The 23,452-nt window shown below is 36.1% G+C and overlaps 2 protein-coding genes across 2 annotated transcripts; both read left to right on the top strand.

Moving 5' to 3' along the window:
• Positions 1-924: 924 nt before the first annotated feature.
• On the top strand, positions 925-8,883 carry LOC103716342 (coiled-coil domain-containing protein 97). The gene is made up of 3 exons (XM_008804300.4): positions 925-1,221; positions 1,307-1,815; positions 8,304-8,883. The coding sequence occupies exons 1-3, from the start codon at positions 1,068-1,070 to the stop codon at positions 8,553-8,555; spliced, it is 915 nt and encodes a 304-aa protein (XP_008802522.1). The 5' UTR covers positions 925-1,067; the 3' UTR covers positions 8,556-8,883.
• A 1,517-nt stretch (positions 8,884-10,400) lies between these two features.
• On the top strand, positions 10,401-20,477 carry LOC103716340 (casein kinase II subunit beta-1-like). The gene is made up of 5 exons (XM_008804298.4): positions 10,401-11,241; positions 12,332-12,550; positions 18,805-18,914; positions 19,022-19,187; positions 20,029-20,477. The coding sequence occupies exons 1-5, from the start codon at positions 11,007-11,009 to the stop codon at positions 20,157-20,159; spliced, it is 861 nt and encodes a 286-aa protein (XP_008802520.2). The 5' UTR covers positions 10,401-11,006; the 3' UTR covers positions 20,160-20,477.
• The last annotated feature ends 2,975 nt before the right edge of the window (positions 20,478-23,452 follow it).

The raw sequence follows: 23,452 nt of genomic DNA, 5'->3' as shown, positions 1-23,452 counted from the left end.
ATTTATTTATTTATTTAGAAGAAGAATCCTTAGGTTGGAAAGTAAAAAAAAATAAAATAAAAGGTATGAAACCCTTTGACCCCTAATTCCATGCAATGGAAAGTAACAACAATAAGGGACTTATCTTCTTGCTTTTGAGTAGACTATAGATTCTGTTGTGAACCCTAACTATGCTCTCAAAGTAGTAATTGATAGATAGAATTTCTTTTTAAACCCGAGGAGTGGCTTGCATAAAGCAAGGATTTATGACCCCTCATGTATTTCCAAATTAAAATAATAGATTTTTTTAATAAAGCATATTTCTAACAATAAAAATAGATCTCGTCTGCTGAAAATGTAACAAACATATTCTCTCATGTCGCTTATCAATTATGTCTCCAGAAATAAAAACAAAAAATGACAATTCATTCAATAGTTTGTACTAAATTACTTGGTACAAATATACATCTCGACCGTCTGATGCCTGCTCACCATTTCAAAGTCTACAAATGTGGTTCAAGAAATAGAATTGCTATTCTCGATTCAAACAAAACGTTGATTTGCTTACGAAACGCTTTTTATTTTATAAAATCTCCCATTTGTCAAAAAAAAAGCCATTCCTTTCTTTTAAGGACCAATCTATTTTTTATATATGAGATAATGAAAGAAATGGCGTGCTGTATCAATAATTCCCAATCGAGAATTAGGGCTTTATATATACACACACACTTTCAAGGTTATCAAAAGACCTTTTTATTTGGGCAATGCCAAATGAGGTCGTGTTAGTACTTTTTTTTTTTATTTTGGGTGAAAAGTCGTGTAGTGCTTCGCCTAGGACATCATACCATTCATATTTTTTTTAATAAAAAGGAGTTCCATGATGCAAATTATACATTGGTACATGCTTGCCCCAAACCCATTGCCTATGGAGCCTTGGGAAAGAAAGGGCTGCCTATCTTTAGCAAAAAAGAAAGGGCTGCTTATGCCCAACTCTTTTGGCCCAAGCCTGCTCGCATCTATAAGATCTAATCCCCATCCCGCGCCCCGCGCTGCCACGCCGGCAAGAGGAGAAAGAAAGCAAAGAAGCCATGGAGCGGTCGGCCATGGAAGGTATCGCGAACCGCCTGGCCTCCATCGAAGGGCTCTACTTCCCCGGCGCCATCCGCCGCCAAACCCCGGACGCCTCCCAGCGCAAGTCCGCGCTCCTCGACCTCCTCTCCCGCGACGCCCCCATCTTCCTGGGTCCTCTCTCTCCTCCCTCCCCCGGTCTATTTCTTCAACCCCCTAAACCCTAGAATTCTCACACTCAATCTCTTTCCGGTTGCAGAGCGCTACGGTTCGGAGCTCACCGCCGACGAGCTCCGGGAGTTCGAGGTGCTGAAGGCGGACTACGAGGTGGAGTGGCACCTGAACCACCTCCGGCGCGGCCGGAGCCCGACGGCGGAGGAGGCGCGGGCGAGGTCGGTGACGGTTAAGAACCGGCGGCGGGCATACATGGAGCTGCTCGTCCGAGGTGGGGAGTACTTCTCCGAGGACGCCATGAGGGAGCGGGAGCCCTACCTCCACCACGAATATTTGGGGAGATTTCAGGACCCGTCTTGCAGGGTCCTCTCCCGGCCCGGGGAGCGGTGGTCGGAGACGCTGATGCGGCGGTGCGAGGAGGCGATGCTGGTGGAGAAGATCCGAGGGGAGCAGCAGAGGCTGGGGGTGGCTAGGAGAGATTGGGTCGGCAGCGGGGGAGAGGAAGAGCAAGAAGAAGAAGAAGAAGAGGAGGATGACGAGGATGAGAGTGAGGAGGTCAAGGAGGAAGAGAAGGATGGATCGAGCGAATCAATGGTACAGTTTTGCATAAACTCATTTCTGGTTAATTATTTGCGATTATAATTTCTTGTCAACATATTGGTGCTTATTAGCATGCTGGTAGATGTATTTGGATGATCATGTTAAGTACTTGGAAGAAATAGAACACAAGTGTCTTGTGCAGTATTATAGAAGGAATGATCCAAGTTGATGGAAAGAAGATTAAAAATTTATATAACAATGCTATTCAGGGATAACTTCTGAAGTTTTAATAGTTTTTGACCATTGCACAAACTTTCAGGGGTTATCTTCACCTAATTCTCCTCAATCAATTTCACATTCATGTGAATCTCCCTTCTTTGGTATGATGAAACCAAGTTGTAAATAAATGTATCTGGTGAATACAAGGCTTCCAAGTTTTACTCAGTCATCAACTCTATGGTCGTCCTTGTTAAAGTTGTGGTCCATATTCTTTTGCTTTGATTTTGCAAATATCAAAATGAATGTTCATGTCAGGAAGGCTATCATATGCCTAAAGTGTTATATTCATCATTAGTTACTCAAATCTGGAGCACCTGTGGTGATTTATTTAGTTGCAAGCATGTGGAGATGGCACCATGAAAAATTAGGCTTGTTGGGAAGCTCCTATTGGATTTGGCGTGATTGGCAAAGAAGGGGGCATGGGAGGGTGTGAGAGAGAGGGAGCAGGAGAGGAGCGGGAGAGGACATCATGGGCCCCGATCCCTGCTGGATTAAAAAAAAAAGAACCTCTCAAGGTCCTTTTTTTAATCCTACCAGGATCGAGCCTGCAACCGCACCAATCTCCCTCTCCCTTCTTCCGCTACCTCCCTTCCTCGCCCCCTTCCCCCAACACATTCTCTCTCCACCTATCCTGCCAAATCCAGTAGGATTTTGCCTAACAGGCCCTTAAGTTACAAAATTACCTATGAAATAGGAATTATCTAATTAAATGATATTTGCTAACTATTATATGATTATTGCAGTCTAGTAAAATATGTGATATGAATATTCATATGAAAATAATGAATGGAGTATTGTAAGTTGACTAAAACAATTATTTTGATCTTCACATGTTCTAGAATATTATTGTTCAACATTACATCTTCACATAATATGGAACTAAGAGCCACCTTTGAAAGATCAATCCTAGTGCTCCATCAGCAATTATGAAAGATATAATTACTTAAGCCTAGGCCCTAGTAAAAGCTATGTTGTTACCCTACACATTTCTTCAACAATAAATCGTTATGTGTGATTTGCATAATAGAGTCTCATACACCTTCTGTAGATCAATAAAAGTTATTAGGGTACTTTGATTTCTTAATTTCCCAAGTAAGAAGGAAGCCTTACTTTATCCATCATTGCAAAAAAGGCTTTAAGAAGATTTTGCCGTTGACTATTGCCAAGGGTCATGTTGTGTCAATGAGTTTTCATAAAGTTTTTTATCACTAACAATTCATATTCTTGTGCCACCATTTCCCAATATAAGGGCTTCATTCTACATCACTAAATCATCACTAATACTATGGTTAACAAAATCCCTCTATCAGTGCAATTTAAATCCCCAATTTAAATCTTTACTCTTCACATTTGTCGTGCATCTACATTAATTCTCCATGTTTCCATCATATTTACATCCTCATCAGACAATTCTAATTTGTACAATATTAATTACCTAATTACTGCCTTACCACATTTTTTTCTTGAATTCTTGTCTCATGTAGATAATTTTTATATCTCTTTTGCTATTTTTCTTCTTATTGTTAAATGACCTAAGAAATTTGAAACTAAGCTAACATGTTTCTAGTAATATTGTTTTCGACTAAGATGTACACTTAATTATGATTTCGTCGTAATTAACTAGAAACTAGAAGTTAGTAAACTCTTGGACAAGTGTTTCATGACATAAATCATAGTAATTTTTGGGGAATTCTTAAACAAAACCATACAATAATCTTGCTATATTTTGCCATGACATAGCCTTCACATATACATACATATATATATATCTGTGTGTGTGTGTGTGTGTGTGTGTGTGTGTGTGTGTGTCAGATATGCTGGTAGAGTGGAATGCTTTGAAGTAACTTATGCTAAGAAGGATATTCAAGTCAATGATACCTCTTATGAGAAGAGGTGAAAATGTAAGCTTCAAATTCAAAAACATGGTGAGAGATAATAGAATATTCATGCTTCACTTCCTATACCATTTCTATTCAAAAACACAATTAGTTGAGAAGCATATAATAGAACAATTTTAAGACTTTGTTTGATTATTATCAAGTAGTAGACTTTGATAGATTATTATGAAACAGTAGACTCATGGGAAATTTTCTTTCATTCAAGGAGTAAAGAAAAGGAATATGACATCCAGAAAAGCCAGATATATACTTTTTGATATAGTTTGTTGTACTGCCCCATTACTATACTAGGAGGAAATCAGTACGAAACTTAACTTCAAGTCGGTCCAAGCCCCGTACCGAGGCGTACCGACCTGTATCGAGGCGTACCAAGATAAAATTGAGAAAAATGGTTAGAGATCTATTTTGGTACAAGGTGTACCGAAATCGATAGGGTACCGAGATTGCGGATCTTGCTTTTTGACAATGGATCTTTCATGTGGTGAAGCTTCTAAAATTATCGTACATTTTGCAAGTTGAATTCATAATAGTATATAAAGATTATACACTATCTTTGGGAAATTTTGAATAGGGCAGACACCACTTCAAAATTTAGGATACATGGCTTGATAACATAAAAGAGTTTGGGTGAGTGTCTATAGTGGAAGCACAAATATTTGAGATGGAATTGTTAATTCATTGCTTAAGTGAAATCAGTGGAGTCAGAGGATCTAAAAATGAGAAACCAATGTCTGATGACATTGTGAAGTAAGAAAAGAAGTAATTCCTGGTGAAATTAGATTTAAGAACTGAAGTTAAAGAATAAGGCATAAGCAAAAGATAGAGAAGTAACCAAAGTTTGTTTATAGGTAGAGAGCTCCATTGGTGTCGGAAATGTAGAGCTACATAGAAAAGGTGATTTGAACATAATAAATCATGTCATGACCATCATATTGACATTATTATAATTTATGATTGATGGAGGGTGGGTTGATAACAAGAAGGTGGATTTCCTATCATTTTCCCTTATTCATGCAAGACGACTTGATAGAGTCTGGGAGGGCAGTATTATCGTAGGTTGAGGGCATTAGTCATGATATTTTTAGGGTGGATAACATTGACTGACCATTGCATCTTTCTCATTCATTTGACATATATTTTTGTTATCTTGTGTAAGGATGATCATCTCTGAAGAGATTTGTCTTGTGCCAACATATCTAGAGGTGGTTACAAAACTTGGGGCAAATAATGTAAATATGTACAAACCAGTGGAAAGGATAAATTTAATGGCGTCTTCAGCCCTTCAAAATTATGTGCTTATTTTTTGATCCTATACTCCATTCTCTTTCATGACCTGATGGCAGAGTCATTTAAAGTCTTTTTTTTTTTGTAGGGAAGGATCTCCTTGGAATGCTAGCATGACATACTCATTAAATTTAAGCACATTTTGCTCTTAAAGCCTCAAGGATGGTGGTTCTGAGGTTTTTTCTTTTCTTTTTCTTTTTCTTTTTCTTGAAGTGGCAATGTCCTAAAGAATAAAGTTACATTGCTCATTGTGAACAATTTGGAACAAGTATAAACAGAGATTGGGAAGCTGATGTACGTCAATAATCTGAGGATTCCTATAATATAATATTTAAATTTTTCTTCTTTAGTTTTTCCTTTGATATGCATAGATTTATTATTGGGATTGGTTATGGGACTTAAATTTACAATATGAGTGGCAAAGTCCTTTTCAATGTACAGTGTGTGCTTAAAGCATTGTAGATGACAGGTGGGTTTTTATGTAGATCTCTAAATTATCTTAGGGATATTTCCTTTCTTCTAGAGAAGTGGAGTGTAGGAGTATTTGGTACTCACTATTTGATTAGGCCTTCAACAACATCATTTGTCATGGACCTACTAACCCCATCAAACTGGGTTGTGAATTCATGGTTTTGTTGGTTACTTACCACCACAAATTGAACCCTTGGGGAGAATTTATAGAGCCGTGGTCTATAATGTACTGTCTTCTATGCACCAAATTAGTGAAGATGAGGAAACATCCATTTCCCTTATCTTTTTTGGATAATGATGCAATGCATTATAATAATTTTCTTTTTATTCCGGAGCACCTTTTTGGATGCTGCTATGAATTTGGCATTGTAAGTTTTGGTACAAGGGGCAATCACACATGGAAACATATTTTAAGGATGAATTATTTGGAGTTTGATAGGAGATTTATTGACAATTATTTAAACGTATAAAACATCAGTTTGGGAGTGGCAGTAACAAGATTAAAAGTAGTGTTGTTTTGTATTTGTTTTCTTTTAGGGAAGCCAATTCCCATCACCTAGATCAGAGGGACTATTGTATGTATTTTGAAATATCTTTCAAGAAAATAGTTGATTAAGAGAGTGGCCATTGCCTTTAATGTGGCTAATGCTCAATTTGATGCTTCCTTCAAAATTCATACGCATTTGGTTGTTGGTGATTGATAAAAGATGCTGATGAGATGAGTTGCATTGCCTTCACTGGTGCAACCAGGAAATAAAAAGATCTTATAATGCAAAGCTGACCTATTAGAGTTTGGGTTCACGCTGGGAACTTATAATTTGGATTATAACCTTTTTTATTCAAAATGAGTAAAAGATATTATAGTTGGGTGAGAAGAGCTGCACCTTGGAAAGCCTTACACCGTTGGCCATAGTATCTCACAACTTGGGTTGATGGGCATTATTCTTCAATCATGTGTAGCTTAGTGCGAATCAAGTGATGAATCAAGTGATGAACCTATCACTGATGATAGGTGGGTGGGAGATGTAAACTTTTTTTTTGGGGGGAAAGTCTGTACCTTTGTCCTTTGACCTGCTGTTGTACCTTGTGGTTAGGGTGTCAACATGTTGGATCGTGTTTAATCCAAGTCCAAAATTTTCAATATGTCCAACTGGCCAACTCAACCCAAATCAAGATAAAATCAGGCCTGCAGTTTGGTCCATCTACTTCCTTATGTTTTTTTAAAAAAAGGAAAGGAAAAAGTCTGTTACCCATAACACTTGCTGTTTGAGTGAAAAGCTGCCGCGCACTAAGGTAATAGGTTGCACTATTTGGCTTTATGATAATCTATCTGAAGGGTCCCTTTAATTAAGGCGCTATCTGAATTCTAATCTTGTTATGTCAGCTTCAATGGTATATGGCTACATATATAGCAAACAAGTACCATTGAAGCTGGTTCATTTGGCAGCATTGTCTGGCAGTCTTTTTTTCCATCAGCCATCCACATATTTTCAAGTTGTTTCTTACATCTTTCATCAGTCAGTTCATCTCATTAAACTCCTATGTATGATCTCTTAAATTTTGACAGCGACATGTTTAATAGAGGTAGGTCTTTGTTTCAGAAGCCAATTAAATAGACCATTTCGAAAAATTCTCGGGCAACATATTGCATCATTTTCTCTTTTGTCGAATGTCTCATCGTTCCTTTCTTTACAAATGTCTCCTTCAATCAAACCATGTCAATTTATGGAAAACCAAAGGCCAGAACCCCCCAAATGACCACAGTTGTATGTCCCGGTATTTTGAAGCTTTGTGACTGAAGATAGTAACTGAAGTGGATTCGAAGTCATGCATATGATGAAGCTTGATTTTCCTGAATTTTCCTGACTGCAAGATGGCTGTAAACAGCTTGGGCTGCTGAAAGCCATTGACACAAAATTGAAAATAAAACTTCGCTGTTAGTTGTGCATCAACTCTGAAATGTTGATGCCGGATTTGACAGCTAACCATTAAAATCTTCTCAATCCAACCAAATTTGAGTTCTGTTGCATATGAAGGGAAAAGCTCTAGTTAATTAATTAAACAAATGAAGCTGCTCCAGAAAATCATGTGTAGTTATGCTAGTGAAAATTTTATCTAGTTCAGCTGCATCTGTTTTACCTGAGTCAAATCAAGTTATTGCACAGATTGTAGTATTGCTAATGATACCAATGCCAGTCAGCACCCAGTATGGTACAGCAATTGCTGACACTCATCAGCAGGCTATGATGCTCAAGTACTATTTTATAACAACATTAGGTTTTGTTCCATCATTATTCTGATAGCTGTCATTATTATCTTCTCTGAGTGGTGGTACGATAACAAATTTTTTTCAAAATATTCCCGTATAACTATCCGCATTTGGGAAGAAACATCATACCACCCTGACACGTGGGGATCACGAGCTTGTGATGCTTCTTTCCGAAAGAAAAGTTCTTAGAGTTTTCTCAGCAATGTTTGTCATATTATTATTTTCTATTATCTTTTATTCGGTATTTGAGACACTATTTGTAATCAGTAAACATATAGCTTCTTTGATGCTAGATCCATGCGACCATGTCTACCATTCTTAATGCTTGCTCTTGAGCGCAGATGCATGTAGACCGTGAGCCTAGCAGCAATGGTCAGGGTACAAGTACGGAGCCTTACGAGCAGACATTATCGGTGGAAGAGATGCAGGATCAGCTGGAGCAGTTCACTCATATAATGCAGCAGAAGTTTCTGGCAGGAGAAGACACTGAGCATTTGGACTATTCTAAAATAGACAATAATGAGAGACTGGATGATCATTGGCTCAGGGAGGCAAACAATGATGCTGAGGAGAAATACTTTGAAGAAGATTAATGAATGAAATGCTATCATTTTCTCTGTTAAATGTAACACCTTTTCCTTTTCCTCTTATGTATGGATGAGCTCTGGATAACCTTTTGTAGCACCTTTTCTTCTGCCTTTGGTTGTGCAATGCAACATAGGAAAGTTTGTTTCAATACTTCTTGCTTGTACAAGTGCAGCATCCTGTTGTACATATACTTAATTCTGCTGCTTTAGATTTTTGTACTGTAAATGATGGAAAAACTTGAGGTATTGGCCCCAAGCTGTCTGAAGGCTGTGGATGTAAACCTTAAACAGACTCTTCCATTTCTAATCAATAGAACCCTCCTGATTTCATCTCCTTCTTGGATTATCCTTGCCAATTTCCATCAGTAAACAAATTCTGTTAAAAAAAATAGAGAAATGATGGTGCCAACATACATTGATTGATGAGATGACAATTATCCATTGAGTCCTTTGCATGTTCAGAATAACTGATATAAAAAGTGATGAGGTAGTTTTTATCCTGAAAATTTTGTTTATTGAAGATATCGCAACCATCCATTGTAAATAATATTGTATCGGATCAATCAGGCGCATTATGTGTGCTGGTGAACCAATAATTCCCTTACTAAAAGGAAGGGATCGCAACAATCCATTAAATAATCTTGTATTGAATCAATCATAAGCATGTGCCAGCAAATTAATAATTGGCTTACTAAAAAGATTATTGGTTCAGAAAGACCTTATCACAAAAAAAGAGCCCCAATCATATCAGCATTTCATTTCATGCATGTATAATGATCAAGGAAATCTTTACTGAAGTAATGCAAATCAGACACCAAGCAAATCATTACATCTGGATTCCAAAGGTTTTTGTTAACGTGCAAGTTGGTTGATTCATTTGCTGTTTGAAAAAAAACTGTTGTCCCATGCGTGATGTAAAAGAAATTCGATGGCAAGTTGATAAAATCTTATACTAGCAATGCAACACCAAGTGGCAAAGTGGACATAATGGCAAGCAAGATAGACCATTCTTTAGCAAATATGTCGAAGAATCTTTTGAAAATTCTGACAAAAAATAGATGTGGCTTTGGTGATGATCATAAGGTTCTGACAATCGCCTTAATTCAGGAAAACCACAAAAACTATTTGAACTCCAATATGGGTTTCACCAAAAAAAAAAAAAGGGAAAAATTCCAATATGGCTAGTTGGCTATTTGAACTCAAATTTATTTCTTTTCTTTTCCTTTTTTTTTTTTTGACACCGCCTCTCCTCTAAATCCATAACTAGAATAATTCTTATATGCTATTCTGCTAGATAATATTGTCCTTAAAGGAAGATTCTTTTCATCTTATCCTTTATACCATGATAGTACATACCAATGTGTAATTCATTTATATACAACAGTATACGTTCCCCTTAGTATTGAAAACATGCATGGTTTTTTTTTTGCTTTAATACGGACATGTATTTACATACAGTATGGTCCTTCATACCGCTCTTAATTGTAGCATCTAGCTCAATAAATTGTCTCACAAATTCATAAGCCCATTCAAGCAATATGTTGATAGAATTTTCATAACAACTAAAAAAATAAAATCTTGGATAGTTTTGATTAACTAGAATATATGTTTGAACAACAGATCCTTGACTAGTACATGAAGTAACATCAATGTTCAAATTTCAATTCAAAGCGACAATACGAAAACAAGCCAAAGGTTGTTTTCTAGGTTTAACCGAACCTTGGGCAGAAACCAATCCCCAGTGGTTGGTTTTAGACTCTCCCATCAACGGAATTCGGCATTCTTGAGAAAAATATCGGGGGAATCCGGGACGTCCCTTTAACCATAACACCCTCAAAAATTTCCATATTACCCATCTTCCTTCTTCTCCCCTTCTTTGTTCTCGTGCTCCCTCCGCGGCCATTCGATCCCCCAAATCCAGCGAGCTCTTGTCTCTCTCTCTCTCTCTCTCTCTCTCCCTCCCTCCCCTTCTCGTCCTCCTCTCCTCTATTTCCCTCAGAATGAAACCCTAGCGATTCCAAACTCTACCTTCTCTCCTTCTTGTTCTCGTGCTCTCTCGGCGGCCATTTGAGCCGCCAAATCAGGCGAGCTCGTGTCTCTCCCTCCCTCCCCTTCTCATCCTCGTCCACTCTCTTCCTCCTTTCCTCGCTTTCCCTGAGAATGAAACCCTAGCGGTTCCAAACTCTACCTTCTCCCCTCTCCTCCTCTGTCTATCCCAGAATCTAGGGCTTCTACGTCGATTTTCCCCCTTTTTTATGAATCGAGGGATCTTCGCCATTAAATCCGTAATTTTTCTTGTTTTCTTTCCATTCCAAGGCTTTTCTCCTATATTGTTCTCTAATCGGCTTCTTGGGCGGTCTAGGGTTCGAAATTTTTGATTTTGTTGTTGTTCGGTATGTTGGGGCGAGTCGATTGAGCTGGTCCGAAGGGTAAAGTGGGTATATTGGGGGGGAAGATATGTACAGGGATCGAGGAGTGAGCGGGTCGAAGTTGGAGATCGGACCCCTCGATCGGAAGCGGATCAATGATGCCTTAGACAAGCACCTGGAGAAGTCATCGCCGTCGACTTCTCGTGGGTTGACCGGGAGGGAGAAGGAGCGGCTCTCCGTGCCGTCCACCTCTGCTGGAAAGCAGCTGGACCACTATCGGGACCAGCGGTCTGTCCCTCTTTCCAAGAACAAATGCTCCGATGGTAAGTGTTTTTCTACTTCGTTTTTTTTTCTTCTTAAAATCTCAATCTTCTTGCCTTTTGGGGTTCTTTTGATTTTACTTTTATTGTTAATTTTGTAGTAATGGTTGATATTCTCCAGCGGAAGATATTTTTTCCTACTCTCTATTGTTGTCCCTCATTTTTATGCATGTCAATATAATGTTTTTGGACACAAAATGTGAACTTTTGAAAGGAAATCATATGGATAGCTGCTGACTTGGGCTGGATCTTTTTCTATGTAATTCTTTTGCTATTTCGCCATTTGGATTGGTCAAGCGGTTACTTCGGGCAATTGGAAGTAGTTTATACTGAAAGTGTTAATTTTTGATGTAATTGGTTGCTTTGAATTGTCAAAAAGTACAATCTTGGCCGCACTCATAAGCTTGTGAGGAGATAACATAGCAGTCTGACGAAGAAGTCTATAGTTATTGGTCATATTAGTTTTTGCTGGAATCCTCAGACAATGCTTTTATAAGGGCTCATCTATGTTACTGGTAAACTCATAGTATATGCTGAGAATATCTGTCAGAACTTTTGTAATTGAGAGTGCATACCAAGGATGATCCAGGTTCATTAAAGATTAGGAGCTGAACTTCATTTATTGCATAAATTTAGATAACTTTTAATTTGTTTGATAGCAAAATGAGAAGTCTACGTGCTTGATTTCTTTTTGAAAAATGACTTAAATGATGAAAAGCTTTAGACTTTGGCATCATTGTGTAAGATTTTGGAAGCCAATGATGAACCATGACTTTCAGTTATCTGAAATAAATCATGTGATCTTATTCTCCAGTCCCAATTAAGATTTGCAGCCATTAGTGTTCTCTTGAAGCTGTGATGATTTTGTTCTGAATGTGGTACAAATTGATGTGTGATTTCATGTGCTGAAGTTTTGGTAATTTTCCTTTTACTACTTTTTTTCTTATACATATATATTTATATGTATAATCCTTTTTCGCATCTGTTCTATGTGTTCAGGTTCTGTTCTCTAAAATGTGTCAATGCTGCCCCTCTTTAGCAGTCTTACAATCATTTTAAATATGCTTCTGCCTTTTCCATTCTTTTTATACAGAAGAATCTGAAACAGACAATGAAGAGTCAGATCTTAGTGGTTCTGATGGCGATGACACATCTTGGATTTCATGGTTCTGTAATCTAAGAGGGAACGAGTTCTTTTGTGAAGTTGATGATGAGTACATACAAGATGACTTTAACCTTTGTGGGTTAAGCAGCCAAGTTCCTTACTATGACTATGCTCTGGATCTGATTTTGGATGTTGAATCCTCTCATGGTAAGCATAACTTTACCTGTGGTCTTTATGAAGGACTTTGGCACAATGGTATAATATTGCTCATATAACATGAAATATGAATATCCAATGAATTCTTTTTACTTAGTAGCTTCTCCATTTTTGAGAATATTTGGTACTTCTTGAAAATGTTAAGTACCTTGTTGCTTCATGTTTTACCACTGCTCAGCACTATTTACATTTTTAATCTTTAGTCCTTTTAAGTTTTTGAATATATAGTTTTTTTGGTTCATTGATTTCTCCAAATCAAGGCAGCTCCCACTTACGCACGCACACACACACAAAAGAAGAAAAAGAGAAGCAAGCATGTCTCAAACCTTGCTCACAACAATACAAGTGATAGCTAGATAAAATTTCCATGTATCACGTCCCATAATGCCTTCATTTGCATTGCCGGAGAAAAGTTGGCTGCTCAGGACTTGGGTAATTTACCATAAAGTTTAGAAACTTAGTTTTGATTTTCTTTGCTGGCAGCTTCAGTGGTGTTAACTTTTGTTTTGGAAGCTTTGATTTTGTTATTAAAAAAAATCCAATTTGTCAACTTGGAATTAGGAATCAGCAAATCAATAGGAAAATTTAAGAACTTCTTAAATAATAAATTAGGCACAACTCTAAAGATTATCATAATATCTAGAACCATTGGCTGCATTGTTTTGATGCTTCCATTCTGAAACAACTGAATTGTAATTATAAATTTATGCATACAAGAAAAGCTGAAATGTTTATGACTTCAGCTTTAACATGACTGAACTTATAGCAAACTAATTCTCTAAATTGCTTTTGGAATGTTGCATTGCTTCCAAATATTCTCAGAAGTCTGAACTTGTAGTATCTAAGTTTAATTAGAGGAAACACTTTTTTCCATCTCAAGCAATGAAAAAAATGAAGAAAATATCACAAGGAATTCAATTCTGAATCATTTTGGGTTCAAATGGAATCATTTTGGTTTGGATTTTGCAGTTTTATATGGTAATTTAATCGTTCTAACCATGCTCTTATATTATTCTTGGTTGATCTTCCCCTAGCCTGTAGGTGCTCGATCCGCATTTATTTATTACTCATCCATTTTTTTTTAAAATCACCTTTATTTGGGGTGGGATGTGTCATGGATCCTTAGCGGTTTATTAGATTAAAAAAAATATAAAGATCCACACAGAAAAATAGAAATATAAAGAAGAAGAAAAGGAAAATAGAAATCTCAGAGGATTACTGATAGGAAATCTTACAAAAAATTTGAGTCTAAGGTGTTGACAACCCATTTGATCCAATCTTTGGAGAGCCTTTTCTACTAGCTGGAAGAAAGCTAGAAGGACTAAAAACAACACATAATTAGGTATAATAAGCCAGATTTTCCATGTGATTCGCAACCAAATTGTTTTCTCTAAATATATGAGAAACTACCACATAAGTGGAATTAGCCAGCGATCTGATTTGCTGAGTGAAGCATCAAAGTTTCTAAGGAATATGCGCATCAAGGTTCACCATACGTTGCATATCACGCTATACCGAACTTACCGTACCATACTAGTATTGACCTGAGACTTGGTATGGAGGGTGTACTGAGTCTCGATATGTTGAACCCTGTATTGGGTGTCCCAACACCATATCATTATAGTACCGGTATGAGGTCCATTAACAGGATGACGAACCTTGGGACAAATTCTTAAAATCTAGTCCTGGATCCTAGGATAGTGGATCATTAAGAAGGTAGTGCGTTTAATGGTTAAGAAGGAAAGGACAAATCACATTGAAGAAAAAAGTAAGGTCAATAGCATCTTCAAGACTTATCCTATTTTCTCCTCCACTTTAATTGCCTCTCCTCTGTCATTTTCGTATTTTGATGGCTAAAACCTAGGTCTCATCTTATTGAGCCTATTACATTTTCATTTATAGTTGTATTATGACTATTAAGTGGCGAGATACTTGGGTTGGTGGGTTGGGCTCGAGTCTCTATAAAATAAAATGGGTTGGATATTGGTATACTCCTATCTACCTGATTATAAATGAGCCAGGCATGCATTAAAACATTTTTTTTTGACCCAACCTAAACTTGACTCGACCCACTATTTGCTACCCTTAAGCAACGTAAGGGAAAATTTTATGGCATCATATCTGTTTAATGCTAGTTAAGCAACCACATTTAATTAACATAGTGAGAAACAGGAATGATAAGATTTCTATGTGGTTGAACAAAGAAAGGGCTATAGCAAGTGTATGGGTTGGGCCTATTGAAGATGAAGTGGTAGAAAATTCATCGAGATACCATAGTGAGAAATGTGAATGATGAGATGTCTGTTTGGTTGAATAAAGAAAGGGTTAGAAATGAGAATGTTTGAGCAAGGGTAGGGTTTGGGCCTATTGCATGTGAAGTGTAGAGAATCCACTAGCATAGAAATGTGCATCCTCTAGAAAAGATGGGCCTTCGCCTTTCTTTAAAATTTTGTTACAAGCATGCTCTTGAACCTTTAGGAGGTTTCTTACCTCCTACATACATCAAACAAAAGAAAGTGAAAGTAAATTCTATCTCTACACTATACCATCAATTTAAGGCTAAAATTAACTGGGCTTGGGCATAGCAAATCCAAAATCTTGGACATGCCAGGCCCCAAACCCATGCCTGGAATAATATATAATCAGGGATGTGCCACTGTTTTCCATTCCTAAATTTCATAAGCTACAGCAACTTCTCATAACTTAGGCTGTAAAATAGTAGCTGGAATGGGAGCAGGAGCGGGTGTGGTTCCGAGTTGTATAGATGTATTAATTAAAATAGAGCTTGATAATTTACCATCTCAATATAAGGTGATCGCTTAGGAGGATAGGTAATGCTATTATCACCAGAAGCAAGGTTTCTAGATGCTCCCCCCTTTTAAGTAATGAGATGTCTGTACCATGCTATTTTTGAGGTACCACATCATGTGATGTGCATAGTGGAGAGTATATTTTAGGTCACCTGGAGACATATTTGTTGCTCTACCCTGCATATTAGTCATAGGACTGGTTGCTTGGTTATTTTATTGCTCTAGTGTTCTTATCGTTAGATTCGTACCTGACGTTGCTATTTGTGGCTAGGGGTGGCAATTGTGTCGGGTCGGGTGGAATGCGGGTTGGGTCAGATATTGCTCGGGTTGTTTCTAGGTCGGATCAAAAATTTGTCAACCCAAACTTGACCTATTTATTAAACAAGTCAAAAATTTAGATCTGAACCCAACTTGCTTATTAAACAAATAACGCGACCTAATCCGCATAATATGTTTATTAAATAGGTCAAGTCAAGTTAAACTAGTTGAATAGGTTAAGTGGTTTTTTAACGGATTTAATGGATTTAAATTGGTTAAATAGGACAGAAACAGGTTAAGAATGTTTTAAACGGACAGCTCTTAAACAAGTTAAATGGGTCAATTCATGATCCGATCTAATTATTGAATAGGTCAAAATGGGTTAAAATAGATCAAAGGTCTAAATTTGAATCCAACTCATTTAATAAATAGGTTTAGATAGGTTGACCTGTTTATGATCCAAACCCATTTAGGTCAAACCCAAACTTGCTTAAAGCAGATCGTTTGTGGGTTGGATTGATAGGTTAGGTCATGAATTACCACCCCTATTGATGGCATGGTCGGCAGGGGGGAAACATATTACCACCACTTAAATTTTTAGTGTTCATTTTAGACAATTTGCTGTTGAAAGTTGGCTTTCCTTTGTGTTTTTTAATATAAAATTTAAATCAGTTGTTCATGATATGATGTGCACAGTTAATGATATTGGCGAGAATCTTTTCTTATGTTAGGTGTCTTCTTTTTGTTATGTTGCTAGTTCAGTTATCCCCATGCTTTAGTGTATGACAAACAACAGTAGCATATGGGATCTTTAATTGATGAAGAAACCTTCAGGATATGTTGTATGCTTAAGCTATGCTATCGTTATCCTTAATTCTAGTTTCTCTTTGGAGTAATCAATAGACTCTTATACTGGTTCTCTTCACACTGAAATGATTATTACATGAGGGGATCTCCTTCATATCATGCTTACAATTTTCAATAAATTAGGTCTTTCTTGAGGTGTATGTTGTCAAAGATAAGGAAACCAACATATTGTGCTTATGTGTTTATGACATGCAAAACATGTCAGGCAAATGATTGATGAACATATGCCTATACTTTAGTAAAATATCTTGTATGACATTTCTTTTTTTAAATTAATACTGTAGAATGAAAGGGGAACTATTTATCTTTTCTGTGCATTCAAATCAAGCATAAACTTATATAATTTTACTGAAATATTTTTATAATTTCTTCTTTTAAAAAGTACATTTTGGAAACACTGTTCAGAATGGTACCAGTAATGAGGAATGCATATTTGTCCTGGGAGGACTTTTCCTGGTAATAATTCTATTTTCAAGATAGATGCCATTGCAGACTCTAGTATTATGTCCCATGTCAATGTTTCTTCTCTCCTTGTGTCAGTTGTTACTGTAGTGTTTCCCTCTCAATATGAAGCCTTGGGAACTGATTTCCATGCATACTGTCAGTTGCATTTGTTCAGTGTGAATGTGAAAACTTCGTTTTTCTTCCCTTACACCCACTTCCTTGCAATAATTTCGTGCCTTACAGAGGTCCATAATCCATATATTACTATACTAGGACCCGTATTTCGAACAATGTATTGCAGGTTTAGTTTCATTTCCACTTTTGGCTTTTCCTGACAAAACAATTTGAAAGGCAATATGTGGTGCAACTTACAAGAGCCACGGATGAACAATCATATTTCTTGTTATGCTTCTGATAGTACTATTGCTTGTAAAAGTCTTGAACATGGTGATAACCAAACAAACTTTTTCTAGTATACAGTGTTACTTAAAGGAGCTTGGTTGAAGTATACACATTAAAAAAATTAATACATTCTCTGGTTTGTGATATATGGATTAGCTTGTTATTATTTCCCTAAAACACAAATCTTTTTCTTAATTTTTGCATTCCTGGTGTTTTTAACTTTTTTTTGGAATCATTTACGTGAACATGTTGCTATTTCTAGACCTTTGAACCTGTCTTTATGATGCATTATAAATTTTAAGATGATAAGCCAATTTCTTATGAAAATCAAACATGCATTTTATGTTCTATTCCATTGCATGTAGATGTTTGTGTATGGAAAGCTAGATGCATTTTGAGAGCATGTGGCCCAAAATGCTTCCTTATGAAAGCCGATTATAGACTTCTCCAATGAATCAACACCATTAATCATGATGTATGATGTTTTAATTGGCTAGAAACTCAAAAGTAATTTATACTGAAGGTACCTTACCTATGTATCAAGTTGGCGCATAATGAATGATAGCTATATAGTTAGTGAGAAAGTATAGTATTGATTATATAATTTGAAAAATCCAGTCATTGATCTTTATCTACATGATGTAAAATACGTCCAAGTTAAAAGCTAACTTATTTAAGTAAAGATGACATCATATTTGTAACATTGTCAATTTTGTATCTATTTGATGCATGGGTAGAAGACCTCAAAAGTACGTGATTTTGGCTTCTAGCTAATTTAGATGTTATAGAGCATGATCAGTGGTGTGGATTTTTATTTCGAAAGGTCTTTTCAGTGATTTTTATTGGGAAGAACCTAAGGCCAAGTGCTCCCAAAAGTGTATTTCGAAAGGTCTATCCAGCGATTTTTATTTGGAAGCACCTAAGGCCAAGTGCTCCCAAAAATGTTCTAGCTTTATCTATACATCTATATATCTATCTATTTATGCACACAGTATGAGAGATCGAGAGAAAGGAGAAAAGGGGGGGGGGGGGGGGGGGGGGGGGGGAAAGAGAGAGAGAGAGAGGGAGATGCTTGTATGTAGGCACACATGCATACACGCACATAATACTGAAAAATGTTATACATCAATTTGTTGACATTGAATATTTTCTCTAATTTGAGATATATGGATTAGCTAGTTAATCGTAAGGCTTTATGTGCTTTCCTGAAGCACAGACATGTTTCTTAAGTTTTTACATTGCTGGTTTCTTAACACTTAATATGGATCGCCTCTTTGAACATGTGGCTGTTTCCTAGACCTTTGAAATCTTATGGATGCACTACCTGTTTAAGATAATAAGTTAATTTCTTCTGAAAATCAATCAGGCACTTTAGGTCTAGCGGATTGCATGTACCATAGTTCTTTTATCTGGATTATTTGCGGTCTAGTAACATTGATTGGTTATGGTCATCCAAATGCACAGGTGATATGTTTACCGAGGAACAAAATGAGTTGGTTGAGTCAGCAGCAGAGATGTTATATGGTCTGATTCATGTAAGATACATTTTAACCAGTAAAGGGATGGCTGCAATGGTAAGCTTTCTCTTGGCTTTGATGAGTGCTGTTTACCATAGTTCATTTTTTTTTCTTTAAAAATTTTTGGCTTGAAAATAACTATTTTAAGTGGAAAATTATTGCAGTCAGAAAAGTACAAGAATTATGATTTTGGAAGATGCCCTAGAGTATATTGCTGCGGTCAACCATGCCTTCCAGTTGGGCAATCAGACATTTCTCGATCCAGTACTGTGAAAATCTATTGTTCAAAATGTGAAGATATATACTATCCAAGATCCAAGTACCAAGGCAGTATCCTTTCAATTTAGCAACTCTTTGAACTTTCACACTCTGCATTAAGAAATAAATGTTTTTACACACCCTCACAAACTAACACCATACATGAAAGTTGAATCCTTGCTGTAGGATTGGAGCCCTATTAGCATGAAATTAATGATAGGCAATCTGAGCTGAGGATCTACATCACTAATCATAATTTACAGCATTTTAGATTTTTTTAGAAAAATGTTTTTCCTATGTATCTTACCTTTGAATCAAAGTGAATAAGATATAAATTGTTAGCAATAAAGTTGTTATGCTTATATGGTAAGACCATAATATACACATTTTAAACTGAGTCAAATGTCAGTCGAGTTCTTCTAAACCAAAACATATTAATGTACCAGGTCATTTGCCCATTTTGCATTCACTTTGATACCTAAGTAAATGTTGAAAATATATGATTTTTATGTTAAATGTTGTAGATCATGATCCAAGATATGGTTTCTCCATTTAAATTGCATCATTGATTTTGCAGTGGTGGAATTAAGACTTTGATAGTACCAATAGGATTTAAGCGCACATATGTGCATGCACACGCATGCTCTATAACTTCCTTTTGAGGCTTCAGTTAACATGAACGCCAGTCCAACATGTCCATTATGGTTTTGACTTCCTTTTAAACCAGTAAACCTCCACAGCCATGCTCTATAACTTTCAACAACATATAATGCAGGCAACTCTGCGTTGAACTGCTTTTGGTAAAGTCTTATTTTTTATCTGAACATCATGAACCTCAATATAACTGAATACACCAGAGCTTGCTCTTCTAGTTTTGGCTTTCTTTTGCGAGATTTTTCTTGACACTCTGTAGATGTTGATGGAGCTTACTTCGGTACCACATTTCCTCACTTGTTCCTGATGACGTATGGACACCTGAAGCCACAGAAGCCATCGCAGCGATATGTTCCAAGAGTCTTTGGCTTTAAAATTCACAAACCATAATGTTTTATGTGGCTTGTCATATCATGAAACGGCTCATGGGTGGTGGTTTCTTCATGCTGTTCATGGAGATGCTTTGGCAAGAGCAAAGCTGTTGCAGTGAGAGTGCATCATCGAACTATTTCCTGATTTTATGCAAGAAAACATCTGATTATATAAGAAAGCATCTGAAATGTGCTGACCTATTCATCAAGCTATAGTGAAGCTATTGTTTTATTTTATCTTAACTGTAACTAAAGAGCCTGCGCAAGTTTTTCATGGTTGCGAATTATTTGTAATGCCTCAGTTATCATATTTGTCAATCTGATGTATGCTTGAGTCCATAGCTCTGGGTGATCGTGTGCATGCGTGTGCGCCCGCGCGCTTCATAGACTATGAATTTTAATTTATGGTTAAAAATGCAAATCTTGCATGTGGTGCACAAGGTTTAAAATAACAATTCATAAAAATTAACATTTTTTTTAAAAAAATATTGTGTCTTTACTTCAAATTTAGCCAAAATAATATGTAGTCTTATGCTACTATAGTTATATGTATGAGGATTTTTAACATATTAGTAAATATTTGCGTCTTAATGCATGAATAGATTGGCAACAATTGCAAAACCAAGGCTATTTCATTGGATATATTTGAATCCATGTTATCAAAATCTAATTTGGGGCATGGCTTTGCTATATGCAAACAAAAACCATTATCTTCTTAAAGCAATCTCATATGTACTTCTGATGATGAAAAAACTAAACAAAGCTTTATTTCGGGAGTACCGAAAAATGCTTGTCTAGTTGTGCAACAAAATGCATTTATTAAATATAAATCGTGAGCCTGAACTTGAACTCTATGGAACTCTTGGCATCTACGATGAACAACACTTGTGTGTGTCACTTTGCTCCTCTGATCAATAGTGTTGATAAATTCAGTCTTTTTTTATATCAATATGACATATTTCATAGAGTTGAGTGTCAATAGTTTGTAATTTTCCATAACTAGATGTCCATAGCAGATTTTGAAAAGTTAGGAAAAAGTTTGAGAATCGGTGGACACAATGATAACAAAAATAGATTCAAGAACTTCAAAAATCATCTCAATTTATTAGATGATTCACCATATTTTAATAAAAGTCCATGAAGTGAAATATCAATGAGTTAAGATTGCCCTTTAGAAACAGATTTAAATTTCATAGATAAAAAACTGACAAACAAGCACTATGTAGAGGTAGGTTTCATATGGGTGTTCAATTCTATATCTTGTTGAAAAGAATATAAAGGCATTTTAAGGAACCAACCTATCTTTTTTGTGTTCGGAAACCAATATATCATATGCTAAATATTTAGTATATGATTGAGAGCACTTGCCAAATTAATAAAGACTAGCCCACCTTTTCAAATGTCTATCACAATGTAGAACTCCTCAACCAAACCTTTCCCCTTGTCATCATATAAAAGCAGAAAAACTATGTGCCAAACGCAATGAACAAAAGAGAGGATCAGAATTAAATATCATGTCCTGAACTCTTTTTTTTTGTATTGTGTAATTTTAATGAGGATTGCTCATTTGGCATTCAATTAACGAAATAAACAGCTGATGGAATTGTTATCATATGCAGAAAGAATAATTTCTTCAATCAGGACATAGGATTTTTTTTTTTTCCTCTCTAGCTGAGTCAGTCTGATTGACAAAGGAAGAATGCTTATGTCTCGCATTGTACGTGAACGTACACTTTTTTCCTCCTCTAAGTAAAGAATTTATATTTCATGGACATTAGTGACTTTATCTAAATATTTATAATGCTAATGTTTGCATAATAGAGGGTTGGTTTTTTGCTTCTATTTATTTGGCAGTTGTATTTCTTCGCAGGGAAAACCCTCAGAATAGAGTACCAACGGAACTGATAAATATAAGTATTGATGTCATTTCATATTTATATGGACTCAATCATACAAAAATGAAAAGGAGGATGAAACAAATAGAAGGGATACACCTCAACTTCGACAGAGTTAAAATGGAGAACAACAACAGAAATAAATATCCAAGGCGAGTCTAATCAAGTCATTCTGGGCAACTTGAGTTATCCACGTAGATGGGCAAGCTCTACATTATCATATACTTTTATACTGGTTTTTGTTATACTATAACATATCAAACTTTTTTCTATTTATGAGGAACTAACCTGGAGCTCTTCTGAATCCATAAATGAGACTATAGGAAAGAATAAACAATATAATATTTTGGTGTATATGCATATGTATATATATTTTAAATTTTGAAACCCCTTCACAATTCTATATGAAATAAATCAATATATGAACAAAGTAGCTCTTAGTTTATAATTTGTAATCTGTATCGATTATGAAGTAATCTTCAGCAGAGGTTTCATGATTGGAAAGATGCAGAACCTGAATTCAAATACAATCTAGAAAATAACCATAAGCAAAAAGAAATTTCAAATATTAATTTTTTTTGATGAAAAAGTTCAAGCATTAATTCATACATACAAAGAATACAATTGATTGTGTGAATGAGAGAAAGCTCAGGTTGCTTTGTCACTAGCTAAAGCTCCTTCTCTAGAATCCTTCTACTCATTGAAACCGTAAGAAGAGAACAAAATAATTGATGAGTAAAAAAAAATCTTAAAAGAAAAAAGAAGGATTCTTGAGTGAGAGAGCTTGTTATCATGCTTGTTGAACAACAAGCACCTTGGAAGCTGCCCGTTTGGATACGGCTGCTTGGGAAATGGCCCTAATGCACTTGCACCCATGTCGTTGCTTGGGTTTTGGTTGCGAAGGAAAAATAGAGAGGGAAGGAGAGAAAGAAGAGGATCGATCTGAGGGAAACAGGGAAAAATAGTGTATGGTCTTTAGACTAGATTAGGACTTGTGACTTAGGTAGGATTCTCCTATTATAACTTGGATATTTTTGAATAAATTCAAAGATCTATATAGAGAGAAACTTATTAGCATCATAGATTTAGAAGTTTTAGTCAAGAAAAAGAATCTAGATTAAGAAGAAAAGTTATACAAAATGAAAGTTCCATGCATTCATAAATTTTACTATAATATAATGATAATTTACTTGAATTGATATAATGGTAATTATATTAAAATTAGGAAAAATTACTTACACATGGGACTAGTTTTTCTTAATATCCCTTAAGTTTAAAAAAAATTAAAATGATCCCTGAAGTTAGTTAAGTGGTTCAATATGATCCGAAGCCTCATTCAACATCTAACATTGTTAAGACATAGACATAAAAAATAATTTTGCCCTTACTTATCTAACTTCTCTATTCCTCTTCTCAA

The sequence above is a fragment of the Phoenix dactylifera genome, chromosome 18 (genome assembly GCF_009389715.1).
Source record: "Phoenix dactylifera cultivar Barhee BC4 chromosome 18, palm_55x_up_171113_PBpolish2nd_filt_p, whole genome shotgun sequence".
Lineage (NCBI taxonomy): Eukaryota > Viridiplantae > Streptophyta > Magnoliopsida > Arecales > Arecaceae > Phoenix > Phoenix dactylifera.
This window is presented reverse-complemented; position numbering and strand designations above follow the sequence as displayed.

Bases quoted from the DNA above. Each gene is read 5' to 3' on its own strand.
- LOC103716342 (XM_008804300.4), top strand. From the start codon at position 1,068: ATGGAGCGGTCGGCCATGGAAGGTATCGCGAACCGCCTGGCCTCCATC. The intron at 1,222-1,306 runs GTCCTCTCTCTC...TTCCGGTTGCAG, and splicing joins CGACGCCCCCATCTTCCTGG to AGCGCTACGGTTCGGAGCTC. The intron at 1,816-8,303 runs GTACAGTTTTGC...TCTTGAGCGCAG, and splicing joins ATGGATCGAGCGAATCAATG to ATGCATGTAGACCGTGAGCC.
- LOC103716340 (XM_008804298.4), top strand. From the start codon at position 11,007: ATGTACAGGGATCGAGGAGTGAGCGGGTCGAAGTTGGAGATCGGACCC. The intron at 12,551-18,804 runs GTAAGCATAACT...CCAAATGCACAG, and splicing joins GGATGTTGAATCCTCTCATG to GTGATATGTTTACCGAGGAA. The intron at 19,188-20,028 runs GTATCCTTTCAA...GACACTCTGTAG, and splicing joins AAGATCCAAGTACCAAGGCA to ATGTTGATGGAGCTTACTTC.